Source organism: Thunnus albacares, chromosome 23 (genome assembly GCF_914725855.1).
Source record: "Thunnus albacares chromosome 23, fThuAlb1.1, whole genome shotgun sequence".
Classification (NCBI taxonomy): Eukaryota; Metazoa; Chordata; class Actinopteri; order Scombriformes; family Scombridae; genus Thunnus; species Thunnus albacares.
The window spans coordinates 12,997,333-13,022,374 of NC_058128.1; the positions used below are offsets into that span (position 1 = coordinate 12,997,333).

The following is a 25,042-nucleotide window of genomic DNA, read 5'->3' on the forward strand; positions in this document are numbered from 1 at the left end:
GCAGATTTAACTACCTGGGACTCAGCATGATTTTTTCTTTTTTTTTTTTCCATCCCAGGTCACAGGAAGCAACACGGTGGATGGGCGAAGACTTTTAGCTCCTACGGCTACTACTTTAGGCTTTTTGCAGGGCTTTCTTCAGCTGCCTGGAGGAGGCCGAGTTTAGTGACCTTTCAACTTGGTGGGTGGATTTTTTTTTTTTTTTTTTTTTTTAAGTATGTGGTGGTGCTGTACAGACTGCATTTACACGTGGCTGAGATCCAATCACGATGTGAGTCTGACCACCTCCACATGTTGTCTGGCTGATCCGATCGCAGCGTTAACATGTGTTTTTCTTTATCCAGATACAGATCTCATTTTAATGCCAGGTGTAAATGGGGTCTAACAATCCAAAACCCAAAGATATTTAGTATAAACTGATATTTAGTATAAACAGAAGCTGGATCCAGTATATTTTTGGCATTTTGTGCTAAAAAACAAAAACCTTAAAGGATTAACTGATTATCAAAATAGTGACGGATTAATTGTCTGTCAGTCAACGAATTGATTCATATTTATCAGCTCTTCATGTACGTGTACCTCATTATTTACATGAAACACTTATATTGTACTAGACTGTGGTGACAGCAGGTGACTTTCTGCATCACAAAGAAGCTCAAGACACAAAACCTGAAAGCTGACAGTTTCAAACTGATGAGTGTTGAAGAGGAAGGACACGGCTGGGAACGTTACCACCATGCGTTAAGTTATTATGTCTGTTCCCAGAGAAACACACAACATCCTCTAGAAACTGTTTTGTCTTGCATGAATCTTTGATCTGAACTGGCCTTCAGTCACTCTGTTGCTTCAAGAGATGATGTTTTTCTTTTAAAAAAAAAAACTCACAGAACGTCTCACAAACTACCTGCTGCCTGATCACATGACTCATGCTAATCCAGCTGTGTTCACACCACAGACGTCTCCACAGCTGCTCAGTTCCCTCACTTATCTACGAGGAAACGTTGGCCGCAGTTTAACTTAAACAAATGACTCCTTCCTGCAGCCAATCACGGAGCAGCGTGCTATGCTAGTGGTGTGAACGCAGAGAGGGGGTTAATAAAACACACCAGGATCTGACCAATCACAACCTCTAGTCTACAGTGTGGGTGAGCAGACGTGCACTGCGGGGAACAACAAGAGGGGACGTCCCGCTCCGATGAATACTCACCAGTGAAATAAACTGTAGAGAGGATGAGGAGGAGGAGGAGGACGAAAAGACGGATGGAGATGAAGAGAGGAGAGATGGGCAGGTGACAACCAGCCGAGAGGGCAGAAAGGAAAGAGTTAAAAGAAAACACTAGAAAAAGAACTGGTGGCATGGTGCCAGACAGAAAATAGAATAAAGGAAGAAGAGAGAGGAAGACGGAGGAGTGAAAGCAGACAAAACAGATCAAGACTTGACAAAAGGAACCACAAGAAACTGTGCTTAAGGAGAGATGTTTTGAATGAGAACAAAACAGGAAAATGGAAAAAAAAAAAAAAAAAGTATCAACAGTGAAACAACAGAAACATGGAGGCATGGAGCAACAAAAAACACAACAAAACAAACAAAAGTAAACAACACTAGACAGACCTTTATTTCTCGCTGCTCCACAGATTTCTCCCATATTTGTTGATCATAGGCGCCGATCTGGAAACACAGAGAGAAAAAAGTTCAGTAAACAACTGTGTGATAAATAAACCAGATATGATGAATCATCATCATCATTTAAAAACAGATTAAATCCCCGTTATGGCGTTACTGACTGATTTTTCAGATTGTGACGATGGTCAATCAGCTCATGGCGAGAGTTCAAGATTTAAAGCTCTCGCTTCACAATCGGGAGCCGTGATTATGATCTCATAAAATGTTTTCACAACTGAATCTGGATCAATCAGACACTGTAATTAAATCCTAAATCCATTTTAAGTAGCTTTAAAGTGTTTTCTATGGCTGCATGAAAGGGAAACGATGTTATATTGTTTTATGACTCAGTATGTTTTATGATTTGTTGAAATGAAGGGGAGGACTTTGTATAAGCCCTTTGGGCTTCCTTCCTCTCCTGCACAGTTTAATACAACTTTTTACTGTGTAATATATTTATTGTATCTGTGCAAATAAAGTTTTAGTCTGGAATATTTCAGTTATCGTCTGCATCATTTTATAAACATTCCCCACCTGACACACTGTATTTAGTGTCTTTGGAAACTTTGCACAGGAGTTTAAACAAAATTCTGTGTGTTTGAACCAAGCAGCAGTTACCATATCTCGAGGCTGAAGCCAATATGGACGTCCCTTGAAGTGCAAAACCACCGACAGCCGCTAGATACTGGCTCTAAAATATCCCTGGTTGCCGTTGACTCCCATTCAAAAAGCATCAACTTCTCTAGAAATACTAAATCAATCTTTTTTTTCTCCAACAAGTCATTATGGTCTCCATCGCTTCTGGTCCTCTAATGAGTGTGCTGGTGGTCATTTTGGAAATTATAGCTCCGTTAATAAGATTTGAAGAATTATAGTAGCTTTTATGTCTGCCATCACCATAATTTGATAAGTTAAATGTCACTTGATTACGATAACCGCCCCGTAGTGGGGCATCTCCAGAGCCTGAACAGAAACACCCTGCACTCCTTATTTGGTCCTGCCTCCAAACAGAAAACCATAAGCAGAACTCTGGGCTTCAAACCAGCTTCTATGCAAACCAGTGGGTGATGTCACACCTCGCTACATTCATCTTTATATAGACAGTTTACAGTCTGTGGTCTGAAACAAACTTTGAGCTGAGTTAAGTCCCACCAACAAGAAAAGGCTACTGTACCTACAGAAAGTGTCTCTTTTGCTCCCATATTTACTCTCAAACCCAGCCCTCATATTTTCTTTTTCTTTTTTCTCTAAAGTGGAGTTAAAAACCTGTGAAACTGGTCCAAAAAGTCAGGTTCAACTACAGTGCAGTTTACAAGAAACCTCTGACAGTGTGATCTAGTGCTAAAGCCAGTATTCATCACTGTCACACACACACACACACACACACAAACAGAAGAAGAAGGGAGGAGTGTGTGACTTCGGGGTAGAGAAAGTGTGTATATTGTGTATAAGTGTGCATGAGTGGCTCTACAACACACACATATGCAGTGCGTTTCTAGCAGGACGGAGAGTCATCTGATGTTGAAAAATAAAAACAGACAATGATACAGGGTGGTGTTACCGTGGGAACAAGATAGATTTGTACCTCATGCAGACATCTGACCTGGGAACACAAACACAAAAGTACAAAACAAACCCTCTCAGAGATCAAACTGTGCTGACTTCACCCTGCCAGTGTCTTGTTTCTCCTGCTTTTTAATCGACAATTAGCAGATAAAACTCGGCCTGGAGATAAAATAAAAGGACACTGGGAGGATAAAGTCACATATTTCTGTTGCTTTTTCCATAGTGAGTGTTTCAGAGACATAAGAGGATCAGCTGATGATCTGAGCTCAGCAGATCAGTGTATTTATATGTGTGTGTGTGTGTGTCTCCAAGGCATTGAGTCTGGGTCACCCCGCGAGCTCGCCAATGGAAACTCTGCATCTTTAATGAGTCTTCATTAAACATGGATAGAGAGGGAAGGAGAGGGAGGAAGAAGGAAAAACATGAAGAGAGAGGGAGAAAATGGGTGAGGATGGAGAGAAAGTGTCTCCAATGGAGGTTAAATAGTTCCTTTATAGATCTTGTTCTCCGTTCTTTCCTCTTTTTCTCTCCTTACAATCTTTTGCTGGGCAACAAAACTTAATATTTTATGAAGAGAGCAGAGACTTTTTCTGTCAGTATTTTTTAAAATGTCTGTAATTAATCTGAATCCACGTAATATTTTCCTGAATTCAAACATCTGGACAGCTCATATAAAAAAAAATAATAATGAGTAATGATGACGTGTGATATCCCACACAGATACGGGATGTGGGTCAGGCAGTGCGTCACATTGTCATCATCCCAAATTACATCCCAACAACATTGATCTCAAGATGGATCGTTCCGCGCGACTTTCACATGTTGTTTGTGTGTCATGTTCATTGTGAAATAGTGATTTCTCCTGCAGCATACGGCCGTCATGACACCATCAGCTTCCCCAAAGTTTCTGATCATTTCCAAACACAGCAGTTCAAACTTGTTCAACTTATTTAAATTGTTAAGTAGTTTTTTATTTTTTTATATAAAACAGAACAAAAACATTAAGTTAAACAAAGACGTAAGCCGTAAAACTTTGGCCAACCTGCAATTACTCAAGAAAGTGACAGTTCTCTTTCTTTTGGCACATTGGATGAGTATTTTACATGTTACGAATATAAATATGCCCTGACTTCATTCACTTACATCACAAATGAATAGAAAACAAATTAGTTTTTAAAATGATACTATACAAACTCTGCTTGGAATAATAAATTGTGTCTGACATGTTTTGTTTTTGTTCCACAAAAAATGTTCAGTTACCTTGTTAAAAATCCAGAATCGATGAAAATGCAAATATTTTTAATCTCTAAGGTTCAATTACTGGACACAAGATGTCTCTTACTTCACTGGAAAATCATTTATAAGTGTCTGGAGGCTCCAAGTTTCCACATTGTGTAAGTTGTACACAAGCGTTTTGATTGGGTCAAAACTAGTTGTGATGTCACAAATCATGTTTGTAGATCCCGCCCTTTAAACTAAGAGAAACTTTCCCACTTTCAGCAGATGAATGTGAAAACAGTCTTCTGGTGTCAAACTCTGCACAAACATTATTCTGCACAGTGAAACTCAAACATCCAACTGAGGGAACAAGAAGAAAAACATATTTTGACTGGAGGGGAGCTTTAAAAAATAAATAAGCCAACATGACGGAGGAGGCCTTAAAGAGTTCAGAAAAGTGGAGAAACAAAAGCTAATAAAGTGGACTTTGCTTTGGACTGTTTTTGTAAGAACAATTAGTCCATTCTTTCTTTAAAACAACAAAATTAAACATCACTTCAATATTTTATGATCTGACATAAAACATTTAAGGTTCTTTGAACTATTTAATGAAATATTTCTGCAACTGTAGAGACTTGACAACTTTATTCTGTCTTATGATGTATTAAGTGACCGTAGATTGCACCTCTTTACATGTTACAAAAAACAAACATAATCCAACGCTGGAAAAGAAGCAAATGTGGATCACGAGTCTTCACCAGTTAAAAACAACAGGCCTATTCTGAGCAGCATTTACTTCTAACGTCTGACTGACTGATTTACTGTGTTACATTTGGCCTGACAGTTAATTTTCCACGTTACTCAACCTATTAAAAAGTACAGACACACACACACACACACACACATATATAGAGGAGAGGATGTTACGAGTACACGTGGAGGACATCCAGATTGCAAACATGACCAGACTACAGAGCAGAGAGATAAAGAAGGATGATGTGTAGATAAGGAGGAGGACGACGACGACAGGCATGGAAAGAGGAGTAAATTTACCACACACAAAAACACACACACATCCTGTGTTACATCATGGAGTAGTAAGGTAACTGAGCTCTAACAGAGTGGAATTAGCGGTGCTGTAAATCCTCTTATCCAGACATACACACACACACACACACACACTCATCCTTACATCACTATCTGTTTACCTCATCACCTCCTGAAGAGTAAATTAGTTCTTCAGCAACAAAGCACTTAAATTACAGTCTCTGTCGACCTACCTCTCGGTTTTGTGATCATTATTTTGTCTTTCAATTGTAAAAAAATTGAAATAAAACAGAATAATTCTTTAGTAGGAGCCAGAAGTTTAATATTTATGTTCATAAACAGCAAATGAAACAAGTGAGACTGATTTCACTGAGAAAAACCACAGACTTCAGCGATTTGACAAGCAAATCAAGTGCTGAGAGTGAACCAGATGGGAAGATGACGAGGCCAAGTGTGCCGCTGCGGTAGTGCGAGGGTCACCATGACGACGGATGGAGGGGGAGAGAGAGAGAGAGAGAGAGAGAGAGAGAGAGAGAGAGAGAGAGAGAGAGAGAGAGAGAGAGAGAGAGAGAGAGAGAGGGATTATGTCGGTAAAGCAACAGTTATATAACAACTGCCTCTGCAACAGAGGGGGTATCTCTCACACACACACACACACACACACACACACACTAGTTGGGGTTCAAGTGGCGTCAATTACCAGCTACTGCAGAAGTGTGTTGCCTTTTTGAAGGCACACTCCTCTGCTCAGTCTTTAATGTTTGACCTTAAAGCTGCTCTAAACAATATTTTTACATTGACAATGGATCAGATGACTGAGAGTTTTATAGAAAGGTGTCAATCGAAGTGATTTGCTGCCCGACTCTGCAGCTCTATGTGGCATTTTAGCATCTTTCAGCTCTTTGTCGTTTTCAGGCGCAGCAGGAAAGGATCTTAACCCCGACCATACACGACCTGCCCAGCACCAAACAGCAGATGCTTAGAGTCAGCCAGTTGCTGGTGAACATAGTGGAATATTTAGCTGCTGACGAGCAGATATTTCCCTCAGCAGACGGTGGAGACCAAAACAAAGCTAAAAGGAGAGTTAACAAACACAACTCCAAATCAAATCTGGCCTCTTGTCTCTGGATGTGTAAATACAACTGTTTGCCAATAAATTTGCTGTATTATGAAATCCATAAATGCAGGTTAAATGTCGTCTTTTCCAGGTGAAACGATTAGTCCACTCATCAATTTGTCAATCAACTACTATCTAACAAAACATTTGCTGTTTTGAGCCTCACAAAATGATGATTTTCTCCTTTTATCTGTTTTATATCATTCTAAATTGAATATATTTGAGTTTTGGACACTTGATCAAACAGATCAAGTAATTTAAAGAATCGACAATTAAAATAACCCTTAATTACAGATTTCAAACTTTTGGCTGTGACCCCAAAATGAGTTTTCAAATATTATGTAAAGTTTTTAAATGACGTGGAACTACTGGTTATGTAATGCTGTCCCTGCTGTGTGTCTGTAGGCAAGTTAAACAGCCAAACAAAAAATCTAAAAGGCCAAATCTATTTTATGTCTTCATATAAATTATTCATCTACCTTTTCCTGCCTCTTTCCAGTTTGACAACCACAGCGTGAGACTGGCCGTGATGGTAAATCCCCTCACCCGTTTGTGGAAATCACTTATTAACAAATGTCTGTCCAGGTGTGGTCGACTCTTGCACACCAATTAACCATCAACACGCCTCAATGGAAACACACAGAACGCTGCTAATGAGATGAGAGATACTTTCAGTTTCAGTGTGATGCAGGTGAACAGATGGAAAATTTCACAGAGAGCCATAAATGAATAAATGAATAAATGAAGGTTTCAACTTAAAAAACTCAGAAACAGAAATGTATCATTTTGCTTATGATTACTTTTATTAACCATTAAACATTTTTAAATTTGGATTAACCAATCCATCATTTAGTCTATGTAATGTATGAAAAATGCATATCAAAAATGACCAGTGGCCGGTTGCACCAGCTGTTCATAAGTTCAAATTTAGTCTAGTTATAACATAAGAGTTCACTAAGTGCAGATTTATGCATCATTAAATTAAAACTGGTTGCACCACAGACTAGTTCCTGGGCAGAGATTAGCTCTTACTACACCCACTCACTGCCAGGTGGAACTGTTGTGTAAGAGAGATAACTGTACCGAGGAAATATAAAAGAAGGAAGGGTCATTATGTCATAATACCAACGTTGTAACGCTCTGCTTGGTACCAGATCTATTGAAGCCTATGAGAGAAGCATGGAGAAGCACACTTAAGCCAAACATATCTACGTCGTCTGACCTTTTATTCTAATGCTCGACTAAATCACCATGAAACGTCAGTTAGGTTAGTTAATTGAATATTTCCCTCTCACTGTAAATTACATTAATACTTCTAATTAAAAAGAAAAACACATATTTCAGATAAGCAGATATAAACCCACCACAAAGGACTGACAGGTTTATTAAATCATCTGGACCCTAAAACTGTTATTTGGAAGTTATGTTACAGATTGTGATGCTACTGTGACTTCCTAGCAACCAATTTACACACTTAAAAGTGTTTACCAGACAAGACACTTTTTAATGGTGCAACCTGATTTAATAAATCACTAGAACTAGTTAGTAGTTATTAAGAATTTAGTGATGGATTAACGATTAGCTGGTGTAGGATGACATGTTCCAGTTGCTTGTTTTGTCCAACAAACTGTCTAAAACCTGAAGATATTCAACTAAAACACAACTCAAGTCAATGGACAGCACTTCTGATTATATTGTGAATAAAAATTGTGAATATTTTCACCGCAAATCCAAAAACAGAGATTATGTCCTAAAAATCCAACTACATGCTAATCTACAGTTTTGAGACAACTCCTTTATTTAATATTAATCTCTAATCACACCAACAATCATCTGTCAGTGTTTTAAGATGAAACCTAAATTTATGCAATCAATAACTGCATAAAAATGATCAATAAAAGCAAGAATTGATTCATTAAGCGAGTTATTTTCTACAACAGCAGCAGTAAAAGTGTGAATGAACACAAAAAACACACAAATAATCAGTGAGTGAATGAATTGGTGAAAGAACAATTAAAAGGTATTTGGGTCAGACAGCTGGCTGTGGCGCAGATTAACCCCTGTGGTGTGTTTTCATGTGTGACCATGGCAACACACAGAGAGGCGTTACTGTAGAGTGTGTGTAAGGTCTATTTTCAGCTCAAACAGGTGTGTGTGTGTGTGTGTGTGTGTGTGTGTGTGTGTGTGTGTGTGTGTGTGTGTGACAGATGAGGAAAATCTTTGCATCAGCCAGAACCACAAACAGATCAAATGAGTGAGAGATTCTTCACTTTTATTTGCTCTGCACAGGACGACTAAAGGGAGGTTCAGTGAACTTATGCAGGTCAGTCATGAGGTCACAAGTGATCACTTTCCTTACTGGAAATTCAGATCACAAATATATTACTATCAATAATAACTTTCAAGAGTAAGTGAATGTGAATCAACCTCAGTTTTCTTTGTCTGTTTAAATCTGAGAAGCTGTCGCAAAATTCAGGTTGGAAGTAAAAGCTACAAACATTTATTTACATTTTCACAAATCCCAAGTTGATATATTCAAATATTGTGTGCGACCGACAACTCAAAACCAACAGATACAAGAGATTTAATATCATAGTTGACTAAGAAAACCAGCAAATATTCAAACTGGAGAAGCTGGAACCAGAGAATATTTGGCATTTTTTCCAAATTGACTTAAACGATTAACCAATTAGCCGATTAAGTTTTATGTCGATCATCTGAACAATTAATTGACTTATTGTTTAAGCTCTACTGCATTAAGAGAAGGGGATTTTCTTTGTGAGTTTGCTGTATTTTTTCATGATTTGTCATCTGTGGTTTGACTGATAAAACGAAACAACAGCAGCAGCAGCAGCTCACTTTGTGTCCTACAACTGTCCTCACAAGCTCACTATATTCACAATCTTCGCTCCAACTTTCTGATCTTATAAAGTCATTAACACCCACAGATCTCGCCCACGTACCAAGGATATGAACTGTGTCACATTATCTCTTAAAATAGGCCTTAAAGCACCATGCAAATGAGCTATAAGCTGATTTATTACAGTGCAACTTTTTAAGCTCAGATACATCCCCCACATGCCAGGCATGCAAGTTACGTTTAATAAAATGCTCACAATAAAGCTGACTAATCCCAACAGGAAGCTGGCAAATGGCTTCCTACTTGGCAAAGCAAACGCTGTGTGGCAGACATTTAAAAAAAAAAAAAAAAGTCTATCTGGTGCTGTAGCAGATGTAGATGACATGGCTGCGTGTCCTCACTGTGATATGGGTTTGGCATGGCACTGTGGTGAGAAAAAAGGCAGCTTCCACACTACATAACACGGAGTCTATTTGCAGCTTCTCTCCAGACATAGCACGGTCAGAAATACACCGTGACTCATGTGGGCCGCTGCCTGAGGACCGGAGAGAGGTTGAAGAGCCGAGGATGACGAGGATAATTCCAGCTTCATAGAGCTGTTTGGAAATCTGGACGTGTCTCTGCAACCTGAAATCTGTTGTTTCTTCTAGTTAACAGATTGATGTAGGGCTGAAACTTTCATTAATTAATGGTTTGGTCTATAAAAACATCAGAAAACAATGAAAAAACGCTGATCGTAATATCCTAGAGCACAAGCTGACATCTTCATATTGCTCTGACTTACAAAACTAAAAAAAAAAAAACACTTAATATTATTCCAAGCCAGAGTCGTCCCATTTGTTTGATGCGTTTTGCACCATTTTTGTACATTCACGCATTTAAAATCAACAGAAAAATGCAAAACAATATTAAGCTGGCATGTATTTCTACGTTATAAAAGCTTGTTTCACCAAAACCATATAAAAACGGTTTTATTTCATGATTTTGGAGTGCTGCTCGGAAAAAAAATATGACATGTCATGACTTCATCCTTGAGCTCTACTCGTTTTGTATTCGAAGGCATTTTGCAGTGTTTTCTGATGTTTTAATCACCAACCTTCTATTTGATTAATTGAGAAAACCATCAGCAGATTAATATATAATGAAAATAATCATTAGCTGCAGCCCTTAAAGCAAAAATCTGCACAGCTTGTCACCACTGAACGGTCATTTGGGTGAACGAACAATAATTAGTCACTGACTCATGATTACATTACAATAATATTATCTAGCACATAACCTGAGCAAAGACCTGCTGGTATATAAACCACCACTCTTAAAGTCAAGGCTACAGACACAACAGGTTTTTTTTTTTTCCACAGCAGTCATGTGAAGTCTGTCAGGAGACACCTCAACACTCTCCTGAGGGCAGCGTTCATTTATTCTGCAAGGTTTCAGGCTCAGAGTGTTTTTCATTCCCTCTTGTATTTTTTTCTGCTAAACCAGCACACAGATTTGACAGAATATAATAGTTGAAAATTACCCATCCTTCACCTCCAAGGCCTCGTCTATCTACTATAATACTGGCCGGCTTCACGGATGCAACAAACAAGAGATATTTGAATAGATGGAGATGAATAAAATCTGATCGTCCTGGTGACTCAACCGGCTAAGACACGAAAATGATGACGTCTATCAGAAAAGGTCTGAACACAATCTTCAATGGAGTATCTTTGTCTTATCTCATTTACATTCAGGTAATCTGAGAATTAAAAAAAAAATGTCTAAATGAGACGTCAGAGATAAAGGAGTCCTGAGGACAATCGGACAGGTTTGATCTGCTTCCGAGGAGGAGTTTTGTTCAGTCATGACTCAGCGGTTGTCATCAGTGGTGCGTCTGCCCAGACAAGCTCAGCTAGACACACACACAACACATAAACAACCGTGCATGGTTACTGAATACTCTGACGGGGCTAACAAGCCTGAGCTTAAATGATTTAACGCATTTTTTCCCCACTTTCTTTTAAAAAAATCTAATTTATTTGTCTTCTCTATGGAATCTGTAGATTTTAAAAGTCTTTTTAATGTTTCCTGCCATTAAATTGGAGATAATTTAAGAACCAAACTAGAGAAACAAAGCTGTGAAATTCTTCAATTTTTGTTAGACAACAGCTGATTGTCTCATACACATAGTGTTCAGACATTTATTTCAGTTTGTATCTAGTGATGTCACTCATGTTCAGCGTGATCATGTTCCACAGTGAAAGCTTATGTTGATGTCTACATCTGCCAGGTGCGAGCAGAAGATCAGAGACAGACAAACGAGATGGGTCGATGTGATATGATAGACAGATGAAAGACAAAGATGAAGGCAGACAGACACGGAGGTTGAAGAGGAAATAGTAACGGGATGACAGACGGGCAGAAACAGCTTGAGGAGAGACAGACGGGGGGGTCATCACGACAGGTAGACAGGTTGTGTAAGCTGAGAGCTGCAGGGGGAACAGCGCTGGAGTCCAGCGGAGGATCTGATATCGGAGACCATGGAACAAGACGACACACAACACCAGTTTGGTTTCACACTGTACCAAACCGCTCGACTCTGCTGCTGCTGCTGACAGCACTGCAGAGTTTATTGTCAAAAAGACTCTGCACAACCAAATATCATAATGTCTTTTAATGCTGCTTCACTAGTTTTCTATTTGAGTAATAAAGGATTAAACAGCTATGCCTTTGTCATAGTGCAAAAACAGAAACTACAGAGACAAAAGGCTTTTGAACTTGCTTGACTTCACTTTAGTTATGTGCACACAGCTTTCTTTTTGTTCTTGGCTGAATGCAAGGTTAGAAAATATCCATAAAAACAAATAAACAACCTTGAGTTCATCATTGAGCACCTCTAAACACTCTCCTAGCATAAAATTTTGTCCAATCATGGTTTAAATAATTAAAAAGGTGCTAAAATAGGACTCATTTCACACTGTTCATTTTTTGTGTGATCTTTTACAACTGAAGTAGGCAGATTTGCTGTCACTTTATTGTATATCTTTTTGTATTAGAGGTGAAACAGTTGGTTGATTCATTGATTAGTTGTTCAAAAGAAAATTAGTCAGCAGCAATTTTGATAATCGTTAATCGTTTCTTAGCAAATATGCCAGAAATTCACTGGTTTCAGTTCCCAAATGTGAATATTTGGTGGTTTTCTTTGTTTTCTGCAACAGTAAACAGAATCTCTTTAGGTTTTAGACTGCTGGTCAGACAAAACAAGCAACTTTAAGACGTCATCTGGGGCGTTTTTCACAATTTTCTGACATTTTATAGATTAAACGATCAATGAAAGTGGTAAACGGCACCGGCTCGAATCCTGCTGGTGACCTTTGTTGCAACTCTCTCTCCCCTGTTTCCCATCATCTCGCTACTATGGTTATCTAATAAAAAGAGATAAAATCCTCCCCAAGTTATTAAAAAAAAGAAGAAAATCAGCAGATGTTTGCTGTCTGCACTGTTTAGGCAAGATATGCTGGGGTTTGTTTTACCATTTACAGACATTTAGCTGAATCTTAAGACATCATATATTTCTGCACATCTGTACATCCATATGTGTAAATAAAAGGGTCAAGTTAACACATACGGCAGACGAAACATCCTCAGGCTGATGAAGGATTTACAACAAACTCTTCCTCAGCAGAAACAGGCTGCAATGATTACAGCACCTGCTTATTAGAGTCAGAATTACCAAACTGTGCCATCCAGTGTGAAGCACGGCTCTCTGGTGTGTGAGTGGTGATGCCGAGTTCAAATATTTAACGAGTAAATGTCGCAGCATAAATAACTACCATTCAGTCTCATGCTGTCCTTTTAAATTTCTCATACACTATGAATTTTTTAGAGACCATTATGCTGCAAATGCTTTTTAAAAAAAAGCATAACCAGGTATAAACAGTCAGATTTTCTCCTCATATTATGTCAAAAGCAAAAACCAAGCCAGCGTGAAAATACAAGAAATACAGAGCTTCTTACCTTTTTCTGGTACCACACCACAGCATCTTTCACTTTGGAAGCCATTTACATTTCCCTTCTCCCCGCCTAGGGCATCTTAGACTGAAAACACACAACACACAGCCAGAGAGAGAGAGAAAGAGAGAGCAGTGTGAGTGACGGAGTAACAAGAAGAGGAGGAGGACTGAGGTCTATATACCTGGTAGGCAGGTGTGTCCTTACGACTGATGACGGAGAGAAGGGGGGCCGAAACACACACACACACACACACACACACACACACACACAGAACCACACTCCTACACACATTTATGCTGATTTGACTGTCCTCCAACATAAAACACAGACACACACACAATGTATACATCTTCTTCTGATGTTTATACTCTTGAATCACAGTCTGCCTCGTACACACACACACACCAGTAATTCGCCTCAAGTCACTTTTACAACTCGTCTCCATTGACACCAATCTTACAACATAAACAAACAATGTCCCAATAAGCAAGCGTGGGCCTTCTTACTTTAATAGTGGTTATATTGAATCATACTCTGACACACACACACACACACACACACACACACACACACACACACACACACACACACACACACACACACACACACACACTCTCCTGGAAAGATTTGGGTACGGCTGTGGGTTGGATCCCTTGCAGTGGTTTGGGTGTGTTGGCTTGGAAAAAAAAAACAAAAACAAAAAAAACACATAATGTTGCATTCAAACACCTGAACTCCACCCACGCACACACACACACATACACATACACATACACATACACACACACACACACACACGCGTGCTGGTGTTCACATTAATTAAGTGTTGCTGTCAGTGTATGTATACTGTATGCTATGTGTGTGTGTGTGTCTATAGGTGTGTCTGCTGATGAATAACACAATGTAACATGCGTGTTTGTGCCCGTCCGTGCAGGTAGAAATCTGTCTCACAAATCACATTTATTGTGAAAAAGGAAATGACAATCTTCTACTTCTTAAAACAATCTTAACTCAAGGTCCACTTACTGGCTTTTTCCAGACTGTTTGATGTGGCTAAAAGCTCTGCAAATATCAGCTGTGAAGGCGAAACTGTGCAGGTCTTACAGAGTTATCAGAATCACGTCTCCATTTGTAAATCAAACTATCTGAGCTCATTGGTTTCCATTTACATTCTCGGTTTCTAACACACATACACACACACATATGTCTCCACCTCCACTTTACTGACAGTTTAACAGAAATCAGCCAATTTTTACTAACAGATATCAGGTTATTTCTCACCTCTTGTGTAACTTGTAGCTCTTATATCAACCAGTCTATTGATTGTGACCAAGTTGATCCTCTCTACGCAGTGTAATAAATATAACATTTCACTAAACACACTCACTACACTCTCACTACAACTGTTACAGTCAATATATGATTTTTTTTGGTCATATTCACAGCTGACCACCACTAAAATGAACCTCACTGTTTGATTATCATCTGATAATCGATATCTAGGTCACAGGGCACATTAGACAGTGTGTCAGTGTTACAGTCAGTGTGTTATTACAGTAAGTTGTCTTTGAAACTGGATCTTCTGGTAATAGAGTTAATGTGAGCTTCTGTTGTGGTTAAAAAAAAAGGAGCAGAGCGACAAGCCGGAGCTTAAAAGTTATTTAATACTAAGAATAACAAAAAGGACTCGTTGTTTAGCTAATATTATATTATATTTAACTACTGCAAGCTTCGTGTGTGATTGTGCAAAATGACAGTTGCCTACCAATACTGCAGGAGATTCAAATAATTAGCCACTACTAGCGTAACAAACCTGAATCTCCAAACTGAATGATCTACTGTGGAGTTGCATTGTGGGTGATGTAGGCTCCAGGTTTTAACAAGGAAGGAATCTCTGGTCCTGCTTTTACTGTTATATGAGCGCAATGCTAAATTGATGGAGTACTGCTTGAAGTCGTAGGAGGCAGGAGAGGAAGACAAGAAGAAGTGGATGCGGTTAATAAGCCGTAAAGTGGAGAACATGGAGGCTTCGTGGTTAGCCACTCTCCTTCCCTCTTCTCTCTCTGTTTCAGTATCTCTTCCTTCCTCTTCAGCCTTTCAGTCTCTTTGTATTTCTTTATATTTCTGTTATGTAACGCGGCGTTGTCCTGCAGTGTGAGTGGGGGGGGGTGGGGGGGGGGGGGGTGGATGGAGGGATGGAGGAGCAGATAGATGGAGAATAATGGAGGGTAGCGGCTGCAGGCCAGGCTGACTCAGAGGGCAGAGAGAGCTTTTGGCTTTTCACTTTGGCTTCATAAATTATCCTTCTGTCCTCTGAAATATTACAATAAATATGTGATGACGTTTGCTGTTTCCATTTAGATTAGACTTTCTGCGTGTGTTTTTTGTCCTTCTCTGCTGCACTTTTTGCTTTTTTACCTTCATACTTTTCACTCAGGTTTGATGCTTTCATTCTGCAGAGTAGTGGTGTAACAGGACGTAGTTGGTCGTAGGTCACACTTTGTTTTATTGGAGACAAAGTAAACAAACTGCTGTAGCTATAAGTCACAGACAGACAACCTGACGCTAACGGCATCTAACAGGTCCGGAGTGACATTTGCAGGTATGTTTACATGCTCATTAGAGGTGCACTTTTCCCCAGTGAATGTTTGTTTGATGACTCTCTCAACACACTAAGCTGCAGGTCAAGACGTGTGTTCATGTTTGTAAGTTATCATCAAGTTTAGATGATGTGGACACGAAAGAGAAAAGAAGATGGTATCATGTCTTATAATGCACTTTAATCTAACAATTGAGAATTGAATATTTTATATATTTTAAGATTGGATTAACATTGGACATCTTGAATGTTGTTTTCATTTAATACCATGGGCTAAAGTTCCTTGCTGTAAGTGTTTTACAGAATAAATGGAAAGTAAAATGATATTTGACTCACTTTTTTCTTCTTCCTGATCTGAAAAATGATCCGATTTGTGCCTTAAAACCGTGATACGATCCGAACCCTGAGTCTTGTGATCCGTTGCACCCCTACTGCAGAGCGATGTGAAGACATCCGGCTTTGCATGTGAAGGCCTGTTTCAGTCTGTGAGGTGGATCTCTGATTCTTCTACGGGTTTCTTCTTGTAAACAGTTTCTCTAAATTCATCAGAGTAGCCCCACCATCTCTGTGTGTGTCATCGTTTCCAGTGTGGTTACTTTAAAACATTTTTCAAGTGTTGTTATTTCTTAGATACTTCTCAAAAAAAAAAAAAAAAAAAAAAAAAAAAAAAAAAGGCTCACTGGTGTTTGATGAGTCAATGCTGCAGCCATCTGCAGTTTGTGTCACAGTTCACCTTCAAAAAAGTGTGTATGTGTGTGTGTTCCAAACCACAACGCTTAAATGTTTATAAGTGCGATGAACTCACCACTTAAAAGAAATACACGTGTATTAGTGTGTGTCAAAGTGTGTGTTTTCAAAGCCGCGGTGGAGTGAGTCCAAGTTCAACACATCAAGAATGTTCAGAAGCAGGAAGGAGAGAAAAGTTTCTACTCAAGTGTGAATGGTTTCTACGTCAAGCGCACACGTCTGCTGGTTGCAAAAACTAAACACACACACACACACACACATCAAAACCACCAGTAGGCTTAACGCACCCAACTGGAAACCAACTTGATCCTATAACCATAAATGCAGCGTGCATACTGCTCATAAAATGCAGAGGTGCTGGTGTGTGTGTACACATTTCTGCGTGTGTGTGTGTGCTTTTGCCCCAGAAGGCGAGAGACATTTTTAGCAACAGGAAGAAAGCCACTCTCTTGCTGTTGTCTACGATTACGATCATCACTCCTCCCTCCATCTTCCACTACTGAAGCACTCTATTCCTGTCTACATACATCATATACTTGCTCTTTATTTAAAACTTCAAAGTGAAACAAAGAGAAGGAGAGAGAGAGAGAGAGAAAAAAAAAGAGCATGGACTATATGCTGGTTTATCATTTTTTATGTGTAGTTTAATGTGTTTAAAGGGTCTATAAAAGGCCTACATGTTAAAATATAAGTGGAGAGACAGAGATAGGGAGGTGATAAGAGGTTGTAAAAGAAAGGAATAATGGACAGATTAAGAAAAAGAGAGAAAGAAGAAGCGTGCATGTGAAGAGCGAATAGCAGATGGAGGGTGAGGAAGCAAGAAAGTGTCCTGTCCTTCTTCCTCTGTTAACACAAACACAGAGATTTACTGTAGTTATCTCTCTCTCACACACACACACGAGTAACCCGCCTCACATTCACACACTGTTTTCACTGCTCTAACGCCTTGATTTCACCAGACACGGTGAACATGTGTCATGTTCCGGCTGCAGCGGGGTTTTGTTCCGTCCTCTTCATGGCGTCATACTCCACTGGGAGCGTTTCTGGCGGTAGCGCCGGAGAGAAGAGAGCCGCCCCTCTACCTGGACAGGAAGTCAGGGACCGGGGCAGTCATGGTCTCAGCAGTGGTGTCATAAATACTTGTGATTTTCCACTTCCAAGATGAACCTCTCCTCGTCCATGGTGACAAATATCCTCTGACCGCTTGACTGCTGGCCTGGTGCCACCGGTTATGACGTAATGTTGATGTAGTGATGTGACAAACGAATGAAAACTGACCTGATGCTCTGTGCCGTTCCTGTGTCTGACTTCCTGCCCGGCTCATCTGCTCCGTGCAGCTTGACGCGGCTTCCGTGAAAAAAAATGGACTAGGCCCGTATGTATAGTGGAGCTGAGAGCTGCTTCTGGGACACTTCTGAAACGTGTCTGGTGGGATCACAAGCGTTGACTAAAGTGGCCGCAATCAGATCTGGCGGCCGTGTCGCAGCTGGAACGTGACGCAGCCGCGCCCGGTGGAATCGAGCCGTAACAGAGACTTAATGAACGTTTGGCTCTGTGATGAGAAGAAAAAGGATATTGACCTTGGCTTTCTAACCTACCACAGGAGGAAAGCAGGATCACTCCAAATCATTTAGTCTGTAAGATGTAAGAACCAGAGCCAAATATGACGTCTTTAAAGTCCTTGTTTTGTCCAACCGACAGTCCAAAACTCAAAACGTACAGAGTTTATTTGGGGAGCTAGAAGCAGACACTGATTAATTTCACTAATCGATCAACCAATTTTCACCCATCCTGCTTTTAGGGCTGGTCTGGCTGAATTATAACAAATTAATTATATTTGATCATTAGACTCCTGCAATGTCTCCTGGATGTAATATAATATAAGATAATAATATAAGATATCTTCATGGTTTCAGCTGTATGTAGTGCATTGAACCTGGATTATTTTATAATAGGGTGTCTTTTTTTTTAAATGACCACTACAGCTAAAATGATCAGCTGATTAATTGATAGACAATTGGAAACTATTTTGATGATGATACATTTTTAAAAAAATGTTTCTTTTTCATAAATGAATTCTTTGGGTTTTAAACTGCTGGCTGGACAAAACAAGACATTTAGACACCACTCTGTGCTCTGAGTGCTTTTAATGTGTATTTTTGACATGTTATAGAGAGATTAATCGACTAGTTGCAGCCCTAATGGCTACTATGAGGAAGTGAAAAGATCTGTGTCTAAACTATCGATAAATATTTTACATCTCGCTAGTGATAGCAGGCTGTGAAAGTCAAAAATAGTGCTAGCTTCCTGTGGGCAGAACAGCAAGTGGTGCAAAGTTAATCAGCTAATCCTTGCAGCGCTACTTTGTTTCTATTTCTCTTTACAGGACACGTTTATGTGAATAAGCGTGACCTATTTGTCTGCAAATAGCGTAGGATGTCCGTCATTTGATGTAAAATTAAGATTTTATGAGCTCAAATTACTGTTAAGTCTGCAATAAAAATGTCTCATTGTCCAGTTAGTATGGAGCAACAGCTTGTAACAACTAGACGCATACTCCTGCTGTGACAAAATGACAAACTGTCAAATTGTGCAACCGCTAAACGACAATCTTAAGCATAACCAGAGAGACTAAAAACAGACTTTTATCCAGACAGAGAATCCTGAAGGAACAACACCCCATCATTAGTGGAGTTGGACTACAAACAGCAGTGTTTTCTGTTTTTAACTCTCACACACTGTGAGCCAGACTCTCTGACAGCTTTAAGACCTCAAATCCTCCCCGTTCAGAGACAGAGATAATATCCTCCCCTTTCAAAGCCTCAAAATCCCCTCATTATACCTCAGTGTGATGAGATTCTGATTCACCCATATTATCACACAAACACACACACATACCATTGCCTCACACGGCTTTATACAAAGGATTAGTTGTGAACTGCAGGGTTATTATTTATGCTGGAAAACATAGCAATAAGAAATAGGCTGGGAGTTCTTTCCAAACAGACTTTTTCCAAAACCACACACTCAGTGTTCCCAAAATACACTGTGGTTTACTAAAGGGTACTTAGGGAACGGAGCCCAGACGACACACACACACACACACACACACACACACACATACATACATACATTATATTCTGATCACAAGCTGCAGAATTTACAGACATTAAAAAGAAAACAAAGTCATCTTGCTCCCTTTTATTCATCTTTCTTAATTTTTCAAATAGCGACTTGGTGTAACGGCAAACTCGTGTCTGCAAGGAAGCTTCGTTTACAAATGCACTCCATTACAAGGCTCTCAAAGAATTTAACGTTGACAACAACCAAACGCACACACCCACACACACACACACACACACACGCATAGATATACACACTGGGTCTGCAGCCCTCAGGGTGTGCCAAGTCTGTCAGACCAGTGGTCTATCTCGACTGACCCATTTACAGAGAGAGGGCGGTCAAGGAAGATAGCATGTATTATGCAGGCCACAGTGTATATGAAGGCTCTTTTTGTGTCTATGACTGTGTGTGTGTGTGTGTGTGTGTGTGTGTATATATGTGTATGTATGCACATGTGATCACCACAAGGCTTCGTGCTGCCTGCATCGAGGGTAAAAGATAATTTAAAAAAAAGAGAGCGAGAGAAGAGAGATACACTTAGAGGAAACCACACTGTTAGACCATCTAAGGAGGTTTTTTTTCCGTCTAAGTCAAGACCTCAAATGTTTCTGAATAATGCAAAAACAAATGGACTATTTTTTATTATAGAAACCATATGTGGTTATTAGTGTTGCTGCTACTGCCTGTCTAAAAACATATTTCTAGCTAACATTATAATGTATCAGATCTGGATTGTTTTTGTCTTGCAAACATAACACACATAAAGAGGATATATGCACATTTCCAGGTCTATAGTTATATTCTGGGGCTCTACTCTTATATCTTTGCTTGATTTACAGTTTTAAAAACTCCTTATTCATCTTAACTGGCCCTTTATGCAGCCCCTCAGTTCAGCCTCTGTCTGAAACAGGCTGTTTTAGCTCCTGTCTCTTTAAGACCCCCCTCCTGATGAGCCCACTCTGCTCTGATTGGTTAGCTTTTGGAAGCTGCGTAAACAACTTCCAAAAGCTCAAGATGTCAATTTCTCAAATACATCCGTACGTGTTCAAGTCTGAATCCGATCTGAAATATGCGAGTGGAGGGAGACCATAGAGCAGACGGCTGTTTGTGGGCGTGTGCAAACGATGAGGAAGTAGAGGTAACTTAACAAACATGGCAGACTGAAGCCCTGACTTTTGACTTGCAGGGAGCGTTTTTACATACGTTCACCACAAGTTTTGGAACTTTAACCAGGTTTAACATCTGACATTTTAACAATATATAAATGACAGAAAAATCACAAAAACCATGATATGTCTCCTTTAATATATAACTCCCATAGGTATGTACAAGAGTAGAGCTGCGATGATTAGTCAATTAATCGATTAGTCAAGCGACAGAAAATTAATTGGCAACTATTTTGATAATTGAGTAATCATTTTGAGTCATTTTTTAAGAAAAAATGCTAAGGTTTCACCTTCTTAAATGTGAACAAATTCTGTTTTCTTTAGTCCTTTATGATAGTGAACTGTTGGAACATTTTTAGTTTACATCTTGGGTTGTGGGACACAGTTGTCAACATTTTTCACCTTTCTCTTGACATTTTAAAAGAACAAATAACTCCTCGATTAATTGAAAAAATAATCAACAGATTAATCCATAATGAAAATAATCATTAGTTGCAGCCCTACATAAAGTGGATTGTGATCATGGATGTGTTTTTGTGCTCAGTAGTGCTGGGTATCAAACTGCAATATTTTTTTTGGTACTGATCAGATTGTGTCTGCAGCACAGATTGACTGATCGAAGACAGTCAAGTACAGAAAGTTTCCTCATATTGGTGGTCTTGTTTACTTATTTCCAAATCTAAATCTTTAAAGGCAAAGTTCTGTAGAAAAACATGTTTATGTTCCTCAAAGTCAGGCATCAGTATCAAACTCGGGCGTCATGCACTTAGTGGTATCAATGTAAGATAATACCCATCCCCTGTGCTCAATGTTTTTCTTTTTTAAAATAGAGGAAAACGTTATTTTAGTACAGTGCTGATAGCTTATCGGAATCTGCGACAACAACAACAATAATTGCATCAAAACAAACACTTATCTAGATTCTTCTGTTTGCATTTATATGATTTGATAAGCTACTATTTTTAGTGATTCAGTACTACATGAGCTGCGTGTCCTCTGTTTGACTTTTAGCTCCACTTCTTTTAGGTCAAATTCATCTCTGAAATCCCAATGAGGAGACCAGCAACCCGGCACAAAAACGCACATAAACACACACGCCAAATGCGAATGTTAAGCACGGGCGTGGTGTGTGTTTGCTGGATGGAAACTGTGTGTAATGTGGAAGTTGGTGTGCGTGTGTGTGATGGGCAGGATTCTTTGAGAATGGTTCTCTATTTTATATAATTATAAAATCTGCAACCCTCTGACTTTTTAAATCTGACACCTTACAGCTGATGAGCGTCTTATTGAATCTTTTATTTTTCTTTTTTATTAGCAAAAAGACAAGGGCAAAGATCAGACAGTCATTTAAATAAATAGCAAATATGTAAACTAACCAGCAAAGCCTGTTATAAGTTCTGTAAACATTTTAGTAACTTTTTAGAGGGCTTTCCATAAAGTATGCAGCTTAAAATAGTTGCAAGCTAAATCTAAACAGAATCAGTAAGTGGATTCAATATTAGATTCTGACTTCATTAATTGTTATCAAACCACAAGCCTACTGATGACTTTGTTTCTCTATTTTGTAAATAAAGGTTCCTGCTTTACCCGTTTATACCTTAAAAGTACAACGCTGTGTCTGTGAAGGTTTCTTAAGTTCAGCAGAGCAGAGGAGAAACACATTAAGGTCAGCCAGTACAGCATGCGTTTCCTCAACCTTGTGATGTGTAACTGTATACGCTGCCTTCATCCCTCCGGTCGCCGCAGCAACATCACAGGTTTTACAAGCTGGATAAACTCTGAAATGAGTTATGTTAGGTTTTAAATTTAGTGGGAGGAAGGTTCATGTGACGGGGCTTCATTTATCTTCCATATGGAAGCCGGGAAAGCTTGAGCTGTGAAAACGGCTCACTAATATAAGACGCTTTTTCATTAAATTCGCTTCGAGAAAACAAATTTGCTTGTAAAAATTGCATTGTTACGTGAAAACCATGCTGCTTATTTTGGCCTGAGAGAGGCAGAGAGCGATGGTAAAAAGGAAACTGAGCATGAAGCAATACTGATAACAACTCCACAAGATACGATGCTTATCAGAGTTGACACAAAGCAGGTTTTTAGAGAGACAAATTAGTCGTATAGAGTATAGTCCTACTTTTTAGACATGCGTCAGAAAAGGATAGAAAATGTCAGATTTCAGTGATTTTGCCTCAAATACAGAGGCTGAGATGAACGATGAAAACATGAATACAAGAGGAGACCTCCTTCATGAGTCCGTTAACTCGTGATATGTAACTCTAGCTGCTCCTTCTCTCTCTGGGTGCTCTATATTTCATGATGGGCGCAGGTTACATGTCCGTGCTGGTGTGAGGGAGGGGGCATGTGTGTGTGTGCGTGTGTGTTTGCATGCCTATAGGAAATATGACGCTGCTCAATCAACGATGACGGGTTGAAGTGTGTGTGTGTTGGGGGGGGGGGGGGGGTCTGTATGTGAAACACAAGAGGGGCGGGCTGAGGAGATCATGCTTTCAATCATGTAGGGTGATTCCCTGACAATCTCAAGTAACACTAAACAACTCTACACTTGACCTATACGGGGCTTGATATATAGAAGAGCACACACACACACACACACACACACACACTCACACACACACACACACACGCTAGAAATAAGGCCAGTCACAGTGTCCCAATAAGCCAGCCTGGGCATTATTATTACTTTAATAGAGCTGGCTGTTTCCACTGTTATGGATGTGTTATGTGTGTTAGAGCTAGTGGTTCCCAAGTGGTTTAGCCTCAGGGTCCAAATTTTTCCTTAGACATCGGGTCACGCTCCACAAACAGACTGATTTAACACACCTCTGGTTTGTTTCACTCCATCTATTTCACAAATAAAAACTAATTACAAAAGTGGGGCTTTAGAATCTAATGAAATAGGAAGCATTGCAGCAAAAGAGTGCAATTACGGCTTAAAAGGCAATATTTCTTTCAAGCTTGAGGTTGATTAGCAATTTTATTTGATTTCTGTTTGCCTGAAAAATGCAGGATTGAAACATTATTTCAGACAGTTGTGCAAGAATATTAAAAACACCTGCACCACCTGCAAGGCTGTCATCATTACACATTAAATGCAGGTTATCCCACGCAGCTATTGACTGTCAGAACCAGATGCTTCAAATAAGTAGATCACATCCAGTTTGATCATCATTTTCAGCACAGACAGAGCAGAAAAGGTCCGCTCACTAATTGATCTGCTGCTGCTATCTGCAGACTGCTAGCTAGCGCTGCCAGCACTTCAACTTCGGTAACCAGAGATGATACCTTGTCAACTAACTACAAATCAAGAGCGCAGATCAGTGTGCAGTGTCATCTTCATTCTGTCCTGCTCATAGATTAGATGAGTTAAATTCACTACGAGATAGCCACAGACAGCTAGCCACCTGGAGACAGTCCCGTAATCAGCATCAGGTGAACGTGTAGCGTTACAAACACGTCGCTCGCGGGACTCCTGGGAGTTTATCATGATTCAAAACAGCTAATGTAGCCAGCTACAATCTAAGTTACTTTTTGACTAAAATAACCTTTGTGCATCTTGTAACAACTCGATTTCACGATTTACACATTTTACATATCATGCAAAAACAAAATCAAAGTTAATCAAATTAATAAGAGATATCGTCCAGCCCTACATGCTACACAATGGCAGTTACAACTAGCTGAGGCTTGTTCAGGCTACTACAGCTGTTTTTACAACAGGACATGTAAATAAGCCTGATTAAAAGAACATGGCAACACAACAGCTGCAGTGCTGAAACTGACAAAGAAGAAGGAAAGTTGTTTTCAAGCTCAACAGATACTTTACCCACAAAATTCAGAATTACCCACTTGTGGACTGTGGGACGCCAGTTGGGAACCACTGTCTTAGAGAATATTGATATACATTAATCATGCCAAATAATTG

General features: G+C 39.5%; 1 protein-coding gene across 3 annotated transcripts in view; it reads right to left on the reverse strand.

Annotated features, from left to right (window-relative positions):
• The window catches only part of LOC122974901 (protein PHTF2-like), a 52,546-nt gene that overhangs the window by 17,181 nt on the left and 10,323 nt on the right, over positions 1-25,042 (reverse strand). For 2 of the 3 annotated variants that reach the window (XM_044342981.1, XM_044342979.1), the window contains exons 3-5: positions 13,471-13,551; positions 1,613-1,669; positions 1,208-1,219 (exon numbers count right to left, since the gene is read on the reverse strand). In XM_044342981.1, the coding sequence (XP_044198916.1) occupies positions 1,208-1,219; positions 1,613-1,669; positions 13,471-13,515 (114 nt within the window). In that variant the 5' untranslated portion in view covers positions 13,516-13,551. The remainder of the gene's footprint in view (positions 1-1,207; positions 1,220-1,612; positions 1,670-13,470; positions 13,552-25,042) is intronic. The other variant, XM_044342980.1, reaches the window with a different exon arrangement.